Raw genomic sequence first — 12,262 nt, 5'->3', positions numbered from 1 at the left:
GAGTTTTAACAAAATAATTAAATATTATTTTTATAAAAAAATTATATTATTAAACCAAATATAAATAAACTTAAATTAAATTATAATAAAAAAATTGTATTAAAAAATTATACAAAAAATGAGATATTTTAAATAGTTAATTTGATATTAATATCAATATATTTTTGTCAAATTTTTATGATATTTTCAAATTTATATTTTATTCAAAAATAAAAACATTATCGTTTTTTCAAAATCACATAAAACTATATTATAACATTGACTGAGATAAAATAAAATAAAACGAAATATTAAAATCAAAATGTATCTCGCTGCATTGCGCGTATACCATTCTAGTAAAAAATAATACATGGAATTATAAAAGAAAACATCTATCACCAAAATTAAAAATACATTGAATAAGTTGAAAAAAAAAAGTTAAACAAGTCTACCAACAATTTGTGGTTTGACTGTTTTTCAAAATGGACCGGATGGCTTAAACAGCCAAAGACGGTCTGATTTGAACGGTCAAATGTTTTTTTCTGAACACCTCTAGACTGAATGAGATTTAATGTAAAATCGACACACAATGACTCTATGCTACTAACCCACCGCTAAAATGAAGTTTTATCATATAAATCACACCTTGGAGCGGTTGATTTGTTGTTGCTTTTCTACTTCATTTTCAGCTTCTTGAACTTCACCAAAATCAATTTAACTGTTGACGTATTTATTGTAAAACGTGCAAGATAAGATTTGAGTTTGGTTTCTTCTTGATAATTGTAAAAGATGACTTTTGGGTGTTAGATTAATTTGATCAAAGCGGTCCAATTAGGTGATTGCATTTCGTACCCGTTTGATCGATATGATGGAATATTTCATCTATCTTAGGTTCAATTTCAGACACTGAATTTATGATATCTTATAGTTATAATTTATAAAGATTACTTACTTATCTTTAATAAAGGTGAAAATTTATATTTTATTAAAAAATGAAAACATTATCGTTTTCTCAAAATCACATAAAACCGATTCGTACTATATCGATAGAGACAAAGAATAAAAACTAAACATTAAAATGAAGATTTATCTCGTTGCATTACATAAATACCCTGTATTTTGTGAGTGTCTTTTGATTCATTGAATGAAAAGACAATTAAAATACGACATAAAATGAGCCTCTGAATCACACGACACGAATCAGGGAAGGTGTCCGTCCATTCCAGTTATATAGAAACCCATCAAAGATAGGGGAACAGCCAATCAGGAAGCTCCGTCTATCCACGTGTCATACTTACAGCATTTGACATTTTTATTATTGAAAAATAAAAGAAAAAGAAAAAGAAAAAGAAATTCACGTATGGATGGGAAAATTAACACCCTTGATTTGGAGCTTGGCATAAGATAGGGGGATTCACCGGAACAAGTTTTGCAGTTGCAGCCACCATTACCAAGTCATGTCTCTAATGACGACGGCCGCCATCTCCACTTCCATGGCGTCTACAGCCGTCACCTTACCTCGTCTACCCGCTCTCCGTTGTACCGCCGTACCTAATCTCCCTTGTCGTCCCTTTCCGACTTCCATAAAACTCGTTTCAGGTAATGTATTCTGTTTGTGTCTCTTTCAGGCATTTCGTCAAACAGTTGGTTAACGGTATTGAATCATTTGATGTTAAGGGTACTTGAATTGTTTTGGGGATCTTAGACCACAAATCGGACTATGCTCCAAGCTAATTACTAGTAAAAAACAACAAACCCTATAAATTGTATAAACTTACGAACCAATTATCATGTGTTGTAAGAATCTTCCTCATTTCATGTTTGAATGCCAGAGTCGCGGAGGTCATCTCTGTTCCGTATTAAGGCCTCAGAAGATGCATCATCTCCCCCTGATGCTAACGAGTTATTCGCCGACTTAAAGGAAAAGGTAAGCATTATACTTGAAAATGGTATCTGATTCACTCTTGGATCAATGGCAACACTTTCGCGTTTTGAATCCCAGAAACATCCCAAGGGGTTATCGTGCCGTGCCATCCTTGAGAATTTTGTTGCAAAATCTTGTTTTCTTTACCATGTTGTTGTTTCTAGTGGGATGCAGTTGAAAACAAGCCAACAGTTATAATCTATGGAGGAGGAGGAGTTGTTGCAATTTGGCTATCTTCAGTTATTATTGGTGCCATCAACAAAGTCCCATTAGTAAGATTTTCTTGTGTTCTTGCATGATTTATGACCATTTTAATCCATGTTTTAGTTACTTTATCCATGTGAGGATATCCCTTGTATTAAAGAGCCCTTCATGAGAGAATGAAGGTTGCAACATAAATGATTCAAGTCTAGTTGATGTGAGACTCCAACAATCCAGAAAAATTGAAACAACTAAACATTCTTGTTCGTTACATGTTCGACTTTTCGACTTCATTTGTCAAAATAAATTGAATTTACGAACCAAAGTCAATAAGCAAACCCTTTAGCTTAAGAGATTGTTATGTTTTCAGGTACCCAATATCATGGAGTTGGTTGGAGTTGGATATACTGGATGGTTTGTCTATAGATATCTTCTATTTAAGGTAAAATTCTGCTGATGAATTGAGTTTTAGCCATCTTATTTATGATTTTGTTGCAAGATAATTGTTATATCTGGAGTTTCAGATACAAACCATGTATAAATGTTACAAACCTTATATTATGAAAGAATCGAAATATTTGTAGAATATGATCAGGGTTCATTCATTATGATTGAGATATTTATGGAAGATGATAGAGTTTATTTATTATGATCATTGCTATAGATAAGGAACAATCTAGATATTTATAAAACCAAATATTCATTAGGTTAGATCGTAGATGGATGGCTAAGATTAGTTTTGAATCGTTTATAACATTTACATGGTTTGTATTTGAAACTCTCTCAAGATTTATCAATCATAGATATACATATTCTTTTTGTAACTTTAAGCAAATTACATAACATATAAAATGAATGAACCATTTTTAGATATTAACATTTTACTTCCTCAAATTGTTCATTTCATTAGAATATTTGGGGTTAAATTTCACATTTTGGGAATTTCAGTCAAGCAGGAAAGAGTTGGCCACAACCATAGAGTCAATCAAGAAGGAGATCACAGAGCCATAGACAAGACAGAGTAGATTCAAATGGATTTTTCTTTTTCTTTTTTTGGCTTGTAATTTGATATAAGAGGCATGTATATAGGTCTTATATGGACTATATATATAAATATGTATCCAACACAAAATAATATGGAAACCTAAGAGTAAATAAACTTAATTTCTACACTTCATTTATTATTGCATCTTTTCAGAAATAGCATAGATTGTGTCTATATACATCTTATTCCTTAGGTTGCGTTGACAACACAAAACGCGTCATTCTACATTTGGTACAACATGGGACTGGGACTGGGACTGGAACGAGAACTAGGTGGGTCAAAACAAGTTTTTCTTTTGTTGCACTAAAAAGTTATTAATCTCCCCTAATTTTGATCAACCATAATATGGTATTTGTTTTAACCCTAATATGATCTTTGTTTTAATGATCACCATTGCCGCCGCCACCATCGGCACCCGAGGGCAACCATTTTGGCCACCACCTCCAACATAACCACTCTCACCGTCCACCACCACTATCCACCATCTTAATGTCCTCCACAGTCAACATCATCTACTGACTACCTTTGCCTCTACCTCCACCACCATTATCTTATAATAACCTCCGAAATGCCTCTAATAATTAATAAAGATCTTCTAAACTGAATAAAACATAGTTTATAATTTTGTATGAACCATGTTTTTTTTTTTCCAAACTACTATTAATTATATCAAATTTTTCATTCAAATTTACTACATTTATTCATGTATGTATTTATGTATATGAAAATTATGTTAAAAAGGTCGTATTACTTAATTTGGTCACTTATAACTATTATATAATATATAAACTCCTCAAACAACTTTAATAAACATCAGACAAACAACCTGTCATGTTCAGTTCAATCATGTTTACATACCAAACGTTACCAATCAACATGGTGAATCAGGGTGATTTACCAAACTCTGAGATTTCATTTTCTTTATATTCACCAAAAATGACTACATTCAGTAAGTCATGTGTTATCATACCCTCTAACCAAATACTAACAAACAAAAAGTTGTCTTCATTTACATTTTCGAATTCGGTTTTCATTTTGCGTTAAATTACGTCTACTTCTTCTTCAACACCAACAAAAAACCTTTGTCGGTTGTTAGTTTCAGTGCCTAATTGTAAGCTCAGCCCTAAGATGAAGAATGCCATCGATGAAGTAAACACTATCCTCCCCGATAAACGAAGTCCACGGAATCGCGAACAAGTTTCGGTACCCCACCGCCTTTCCCCCCGTAAATGTGTAATTCCCTTTATACTTGCTAACGTACTCTTCCGTTGGCTTTGACCTCGCTGCAAACTCGTAGTCCACCGCAAAAGACACCGACCCTTTCTCCTGCATTCCCAAGAAAAGCCCGAAACAGTGAAACGAGCTTTGTTGATCCATGTTGCAATGTGCCGACAAGAAAAACCCTTGCCCGCCCAAATGGAACGCCTGAGAATAGACCCTTCCGGAAGGAAACAATCTTGCACACTCGTCACGCTTCAAATCTAAGTACACCACGCATTGTGGGCGTGGCAATTCGAACTCGACCACCTTCACGGGCCGATACTTGTATGCCCGCTCCACGAACCGGCGGTTCAGGTTAGGGTTTTCGTCACCGGCAAGGGTTCGCTGCCTGTGAGGGGCCTCGGCCTTGAAGAAGAGTGCTTCGACTACCACCTTTTGTGCAAAGTCGGGATCAAAGTCAGGGCAAGTCATGACCTTCCGGAGCTTTCTACATGTCATGTAAGGGAAGCGGATAAACTGCGAAAGACGGTTCCCGAGAATTTCACGTCGGTGCTCTATGATAGGGTACTGAAACCTGGCATACTTGAGAACGAAGTCGTAAACCGCATCTTCGGATGCCACCTGGAGATCGTTGCTAGCCAAAATTGCCTCCACCCCGGCAATAGGCAAGTTAAGAACCTCTCCTTGATATCTGCCAATTGTCAAAACAGCTGAAGGACAAGTAGAAAATAGAAATGGCAGTAGAAAACAGAAGTAAGAATGTTAGCTTCAGATTCAATATGCGATATAGGGGTTGGAGTCGGTTAAACAGAATTTGGACCAATTTGTCATCATCCCTATGAATCACAAATCCATTTTTCATACCATCTATGGATGCATTAGCAAACATATTCATCAGAATAATCGATTATAATGAAATCCTAAGGTAGAAAATAGAGCACATACACATAGTTCCAATCAAATTCAAGGATGAAAAAGAAAACAGAAAATGCACCTAATGATATGTTTCTTATAAACTATAAATATATTATAAATGATGCTTAACAATAAGATTTCACCTGACTAATTATCATTAAAATTTTAGACATATCATATAAGTGAAGGGTATTTTAGATTTTCACTAACAATTGAACATTTTGGTTAAGTTATGAGTTCGATAAAACATTCACATTTATTTTGGGATGGAAGGAGCCGTAAACAAAAGAATCTTACTTGGTTATGTCTTTGTAGCGAATAGCCAGGAACTGCTTTGCAGCATCAGTCAATGGCTGAACTGCTTCAGCCATTAGAACACTGGAAGGAAGTTCCAGATAAAGTAGTGCAGATTCAGGTGTCATGGGCAAATTTCTCAACAAACGGCTGCAATACCTCATGCATGAAGCAACCTCAAACTTGTCCGCAGCCATCAGCACATCAAGCAGAGCAGGAGCAGCAGTCACTGTCAAAGAATTGCTGTACATAAAGTTCAGAAGTTCCATGAGGGCAGCTTCCTCTGTTCCAAAAGCAAAAGCAAAAGAAGAATAGATGTTCAATGAATTGTTAAACAAAAATAAAGAGTAAAAACTTGTTATCAATAAGTAATGGACTATAATTCATGTAAAAGCAAACAAGCCACACGGGAAAAAAAACAAAAAAAAACTCAGATATGATCAACATACCAGAGGCATTGATCCGCAAGTTTACATAACGCTGTTCTGACTCCCTCATCCCATTTGAAAAGAGCTGCATGAAGATAGACCAGGAAATAGAATATAAGCAACTGATGAATCCCAGAGCCATAAAAAATGCAGCCACTTGAAAATTGACATCACCTTGTAGAAAAATGGACTTCTTGCAGCTAAAATTGGAGAGCTAATATGTAAGGTTTTAACCCTCAAAACTTTTGAGCACTCCATACTCCAGTTTGAATCATTGTCATTTGCACCTTCATCTGATAAAACAGAAGTGCAAACACAGATAAAAAGCTCAATATCAGTTTCAAATCGGTAGGAGGATAAAAATTCAAACTAAAGAATATGCTATCAGTTGACCACTTGGTTCGAGAGACAAGCTAGACACCCAGCAGAAAAGGAAAGTTAAATTTCTCGATAGAAACAAATTAATAGTTTACCACAGTAAATAATTCGTATTTATAACAAGATAACTATTTGACCCCTATTTCTGAGAACTCTACGTGTTAATTCACAAGCATTTAACTTTACAAACAGCTTGTTCAGATACTTTATTGTTCTACAAAGGTTGCAATCCATACTTCTCTTAGGACCCAAGTGCCAGGTGTCCAATATGTGGCAAAGAGACAGGGTAGAAGGTTCAGCAAGTGTCTTATAGGGAGAACTGTTGGATGTTTTTATCCGAGTCCAACCCCTCTCCCACACAGCCCCTGAACTTCCGGAACGCATGTCCAACTTGGCTTTGACACTTCAACGTACTTTGTTTTAACTTTTCTGGGCCAGAGCACACAGATAAAAAGTGGGCAGTTATGAGATTGGGAGAAGCAGAGAAAGGGAGATAGGACATGCATTTCTTATTACAATCTTCAATATATCGACCAATATTGATCAAACATGAAGTAGGGAATATAGGGACATAAGACAGTGCGCTATCTTTCAAGTATTCATCAGATCTTAATCTCTTCTTCGACATGTTTCACTGTGTCAGTCTCCATTCTTGAATCTTCAAATTTCTTCCTCTGTTTCTTTATATTGCATCTACATAGTATGGCAGGTATCTTGTTATGTTCTAGGGCCACATACAAGGGAATTGCATCTAACATCCCTTAATTAATTCATTTTAACAAAGCCCCCCCCCCCCCCAGTTTTCCCCAAGAAATTGCAGAATTATGCAAAACTTATGGAACAAAGATATTCAACTTATAGCAAACAAAATTTGTACACATAATAACAATACCGGTGCCAAAATCTGAAAATATCCAGGTATGTTGTGTCAACGTATCATTCTATGTTGTAGTATCATGTGCAAATGGTACTTGGACCACAAGCAAGATCATCGTATCAAGGGGTCATTAATGTATATTGCGTTTTAAACATCAATTTCATGTACTATGTAAAAGTGATGGAACACGTATTTATAGGAATACTAGACTTGTATAAAATGACAATCAGCAAATTAATAAAAAATTCCATGAAGGAGGGTGGGTTGGTAATTAGACAGGAAAGCTTTCCATGCCAAACATGCAGGGTAAACATTTAATTTGAGGATACCAAGTATCAATAGCATTATCCACGATGATCCAAAATGAGACCAAGTGATTCATGCCTGATGGTGCCTCTTCAATCATTGCTGCAGGTTCTTCGTCCTGATTTTCAGTGTCCACACCATCATCAATATGATCAGGCTGATTTAGAATTTGTTCTTCTTGACACCCAGCAGCAATGTCTACAGCTGTGAAAGCTACAAATATATCATTGATGTCAATGGAAACAGGTGTGCGCATAAAAAAAAAAGATCATGCATGTTGTCATGCACACTGTCGAAGAATGCAGAGCACTCATCTAGAAAAAAGTCATGCTATTCAAGACACTATATCACATATCTCCATAAGATAATAACACAATATAAGAAAGATGTGTCATAATAATACAAATGAGCTTGGCAACTCGGAAGAGTTAAAATCAGCTTCATCATAATAACATTATGAACATCACCAATAATACTGTAGCCCACAATGTTTTTTGTGTGCTTTCAGGGAAGCTGAGAGAGATAGAAAGAGTAATAATCAGATCTTGTCTTAGGCCTTTTAGACCAAGTGGATCAAATTGCATCATATGCTCAAATGAAATTAATAGAAGAATCAAGAGATGGCAGAATTGAAGATATTAAACAAAAGACCTTTCAAATGTATAAGTTAATATCATGTTGCATGCAAGAATTTAAGGATTGTTCTGATCGTTAAATTGACAAAAGACGGAGTATTATGCAGCCACTGTAGATATAGGCAATGACGGACTAAGATGACCAATGCAATGGTTGTTATGTTGTTTGCGGCAATTTGCTGTCCCAAACTGTCGCCACTTAGCACAGTGTCCACTCCCCTTGGAGCATATCTTAGGGACTCATCCCAGAACCAAATCTAGCCGAATAAAGAAATTTAAATAACGAAAACTCACCTTTTGTGTGGTAAAATAATAATGAAACCCAAATTGAAGATCTACACAGGAGATGATCGAATTATACTTACTTGTCATATGTATGGTTTTAAAAAGCGTGTGAGGCACGCCTCAGGCAAGGCGGCCCAAAATCGCACCTGAGGTGGTGCCTCTCGATCCCTAGACGAGACGTACACCTTGGTTGTCTGAGATGGTGACCAGGCAGTGGAGAGGCGTACTCCTCACTAAGAAGCTAAGTTATTAGAAAAATAACTGAAACCTTTTCGGTTTCTTTTTCGAGAACCTTGTTCTTCTTTGGTTCTCCTAAGCCCTATCTGCTACTCGTCTGTTGTCCTTCGTGAGTTCCAGTTTTCTCCCGTTTTCTTCTTTGATTCTTCTCCGGTTCACCATAATGATAGTATTATGTACATGCATATATTGGATAGACTTTTTTTATATTCAGTCTCTACTACGGGCCACTGTCACATTTCTACTCCCACTTTCTTGATATGTTAAATTTTTTTCTTTATGAGCTGTGAGCATATTAACATATACATACATATATATATATATATATTATTCTTAATAGATCAATATTTTTTTCTTTGTTACTATATCCATATTTCGTGATTGAAAAAAGTACTGTAGATACTTTTAGTTACTTAGTATGATATATATATTTTGTGTCTAGTACTCAAGTGTGTGTATATACTGCATATACTTTCTGTGAATAAGCAGTGGAATTCAGATTGGTATAAATATGTTGTGTAGTATATATATTGGTATATATATTTCCCGCCTTGAGGCTTACGCCTCGCCTCATTGAGAGAAAATGCCTCGAGGCTCGATTCCGCTTTTTAAAACCTTGGTCAGTTGGTCATATGAGCTAAATGGTTACTGTTCTCATCCCAATTGATTTTCTTCATTAATTTTTCATTGTTCTCTTCTCTTTTCTTTTGTTTCCAGTTGCTCCTCTCTCTCTTCTCTCTTTTTTACTTAGTGGAGGAATAATAATTCTATGTCTATACTTGTTAGTTTTTTTTTGCCTTTCCAACTTGAAATTACCAAAACCAGAGCAACATACAGCTTTTATGCATGACGTTCAAGTCATTAATGCAGAGTCATTCTTATTTGGAAAATTTGAGCCTTAAAATTCCATTTTGACAGCATAACAGTTTCATCTGTCAGTTCGGAACATGTGGTGTCTTCTTCTATGTGACACTACACATTTATTATTTTTCTATTTAGTGGTTATCTGGATATGGTACTTGTTATGTTAGTGAACTTCCTTCATGATAATGACACTAACATTTTAAATTCTACAATTGTATACTCCACTGTTACCTTTGTTATGTGTCGTGACACTTGTTAGCACGTTTATTGTGTGAAACAATTTATCTTGATAGTTGAAGGCCACTATATTTGTTTTAATTTTATTGTACAAATTGTTTAATGTAAACAAGTAATTAGCACAATGTGAACACCTTGTAGCTGTATGGACAAATTGGGGGATGCCATGTAGCCATGGCGTCCTTGAAGCTGGCTACCGCAATGACTCGTTGTGTCAACTAAGCTGGATGCTGGAATGGAGTGTTGAAACAGGAGTCTAGTTACTGGGAACTTAAGAGCAAAATTCTACAAGAGCCGTGACATAAGAAGAAGCTTATATTAAAGTTCTTCACAAATCAAATGTGTATATATAGAAGAAGAGTACTGGTGTGATTTACATTAATTGCCTTCTTAATAGATCAATCCAAGACTTCAATCGCTCTTTGGCCAACGTTCTTACATTCAGTTCTACACTAGCAGTATAATTCTGAGAGAAAGAACCATTGAATCATGTCGCCCAAAGCACTTTTCTGCACCAGCTGAGCACCATTATACAACAATATAGTTGTATTCTCAACCGGTAAACTAAAACAACATAAAAGGCAATAATGCTTCCCAAAGTATTTATGGACAATATGAAGATCAAGATCCTCTAATTCGAAAAAGTTATGTGTACTACTATATTAACTTGCAATAAATATAGAAAATTTGTTTACGTGAATGAAAATTTGCCTATGTGGACGCTCGACAAGTAAACTGATGTGTTTGATCCGTCCCCTACTTATAAGCTTGGGATTATTAAACCAGCCAGAAACATACATAAACCAATTTTATTTTCGGGCGGATCAGTAGACCTAACCTAACATTTAATTACCCACCTGTAAAACTTTTGTCATAACAAACCCCCATGTTAAATTACTCGCAAACACAACAATCAATTGTGCTTGATCAATTTAACGTCATGAAACTTATCTTCCTAATGAGTAAAACAGATAGGCAGGCATAGGCTGGCGTGAAAGAAAACGCTTCTCGAGTTCTAGCCCTTATCAAATTTCTCCAAATTCATAACCAATTTTCCGTAGCAATAAGAAACAATATAAATGCATGTGTATTACTCCAAGATTTCGAGAAAAAAAAAATCAGCAACAAAATAGACAACTCACGGTTTTCTCTTTTAACATCTTCCCTGCGTCGCTTCCGATCCCTACACCAATCGGCTAAGCTCAAATAACCCTCTCCATCAGGTCTAGCCTCAAGCGGATCCGAAACGATCTCGATGCGAAGAACACGATCAGAGAAATTGCTATCGTTGAAGGCAAAACCAAAATCTCCATCGGCGCGACCGGGTTCAGCCGAATAGTTGGAGTCCATGACCGCCGTCCTAGGATCAAACAGATCTAAACTAGAATCTCTCATTATATGTATTGATCAGAAAAGAAAAGTTGAAAAACCCTAATTCCTTATCCCAGGAAGGGGATGAATAACGTACGCACGGGAACGGGAGAGGGTCTTGACAGATATACTTTGCCTGTACGAAACAAGACAAATCTTGTATTTAATATAATAAAATAATAATAATAATAATAATATATACCAGCAGGCTTTTCTTTTAAACATTACAAATTTACCATATACGTTTCCTTCAAAAAAAAAAAAAAAATTCACCGTATATGTAAACAAAATATCATGGGGATGGCAGTTGTGATGACAACAATAATGACATGGTGGTCTGTGAGGTTGGGGTGGTAGTTGTGATGAATGATAGTAGTGACATGGTGGTCAGTGACTCAGTGAGGTAGATGAGAGGTGGTAGTTGTGATGACGACGGTGGTGACGCGGTCATCGGGTGACAAAGGTAATGGCATGGTGGTCATGTGGGTTGGGGTAGGTGGGTGACGGTTGTGATGATGATAGTGAATGGTGTGACAGTGAGTAGTAACATGGTCGTGGTGGGGTAGGAGTGGGCGGTATTGGTTAAATTAGATGCAAAGAAATGGAATTCAATTCATTCACTTATGTCAGATGAATTCATTAGTGGAATTCAAACGAATCCCTCCATTTCAAGATGTGAATCAAACAAATGAATTAGAATTTGGTCAAAGGAATATATTATATTTCAGTTCACTTAAAATACTTTGAGTTATATAAACCGAACAACGCCTAGCTTTTTATCTTTTTCTTTTATTCTTTTTTCCCCACAATTTTCTCTTACATTTCAACCCATAACAGAGTTACTTAAGATGAATAGATCAGATTTTTTTAAAACCTCCAAAAGATTTTTAACATTATTAGTAAGTGTTTAGTTTAAAGACGAAACTCTAAAAGTGATTGGTGATGTTTGATGCCTTTTAAGTTTTGTATCGAACGTAATCGATTTACATTAAGAATAATTAATCGATAGTAATTCGATGCATGTGTTTTAGCCTTTTAGGACTCATAACTTTTGAAATGAATAAC

General features: G+C 35.7%; 2 protein-coding genes across 4 annotated transcripts; one reads left to right on the top strand and one right to left on the bottom strand.

The window, feature by feature from the left end:
- Positions 1-1,347: 1,347 nt before the first annotated feature.
- On the top strand, positions 1,348-3,286 carry LOC112523009 (protein CURVATURE THYLAKOID 1A, chloroplastic-like). The gene is made up of 5 exons (XM_025132425.1): positions 1,348-1,578; positions 1,812-1,906; positions 2,068-2,175; positions 2,475-2,546; positions 3,053-3,286. The coding sequence occupies exons 1-5, from the start codon at positions 1,437-1,439 to the stop codon at positions 3,113-3,115; spliced, it is 480 nt and encodes a 159-aa protein (XP_024988193.1). The 5' UTR covers positions 1,348-1,436; the 3' UTR covers positions 3,116-3,286.
- Positions 3,287-3,959: 673 nt separating this feature from the next.
- LOC112522965 (BTB/POZ domain-containing protein At2g46260-like) lies at positions 3,960-11,265 on the bottom strand. Of its 3 annotated transcripts, none has more exons than XM_025132339.1 (6): positions 10,969-11,265; positions 7,647-7,781; positions 6,182-6,300; positions 6,029-6,092; positions 5,583-5,862; positions 3,960-5,061 (listed from the first exon to the last, which is right to left on the bottom strand). In XM_025132339.1, the coding sequence occupies exons 1-6, from the start codon at positions 11,219-11,221 to the stop codon at positions 4,248-4,250; spliced, it is 1,665 nt and encodes a 554-aa protein (XP_024988107.1). In that variant the 5' UTR covers positions 11,222-11,265; the 3' UTR covers positions 3,960-4,247. The 3 variants fall into 3 exon arrangements, with proteins under 3 accessions (XP_024988107.1, XP_024988108.1, XP_024988109.1); XM_025132340.1 differs by having other exon boundaries at positions 7,647-7,772; XM_025132341.1 differs by having other exon boundaries at positions 7,647-7,766.
- Positions 11,266-12,262: the final 997 nt, after the last annotated feature.

This window comes from Cynara cardunculus (genome assembly GCF_001531365.2).
Source record: "Cynara cardunculus var. scolymus isolate 2C chromosome LG 12, CcrdV1, whole genome shotgun sequence".
Lineage (NCBI taxonomy): Eukaryota > Viridiplantae > Streptophyta > Magnoliopsida > Asterales > Asteraceae > Cynara > Cynara cardunculus.
Note: the sequence above shows the minus strand (reverse complement) of the source record. Positions and strands in the feature narration are given on the sequence as shown.

What these genes read in the sequence shown, in the direction of transcription:
- LOC112523009 (XM_025132425.1), top strand. Translation starts at nt 1,437, where the DNA reads ATGTCTCTAATGACGACGGCCGCCATCTCCACTTCCATGGCGTCTACA. An exon ending in TTCCATAAAACTCGTTTCAG is followed by an intron (nt 1,579 to 1,811) that starts GTAATGTATTCT and finishes TTTGAATGCCAG; the next exon opens with AGTCGCGGAGGTCATCTCTG. An exon ending in ATAGATATCTTCTATTTAAG is followed by an intron (nt 2,547 to 3,052) that starts GTAAAATTCTGC and finishes TGGGAATTTCAG; the next exon opens with TCAAGCAGGAAAGAGTTGGC.
- LOC112522965 (XM_025132339.1), bottom strand. Translation starts at nt 11,221, where the DNA reads ATGAGAGATTCTAGTTTAGATCTGTTTGATCCTAGGACGGCGGTCATG. An exon ending in GATTGAAGAGGCACCATCAG is followed by an intron (nt 6,301 to 7,646) that starts GCATGAATCACT and finishes CTGTTTTATCAG; the next exon opens with ATGAAGGTGCAAATGACAAT. An exon ending in CGCTACAAAGACATAACCAA is followed by an intron (nt 5,062 to 5,582) that starts GTAAGATTCTTT and finishes GACAATTGGCAG; the next exon opens with ATATCAAGGAGAGGTTCTTA.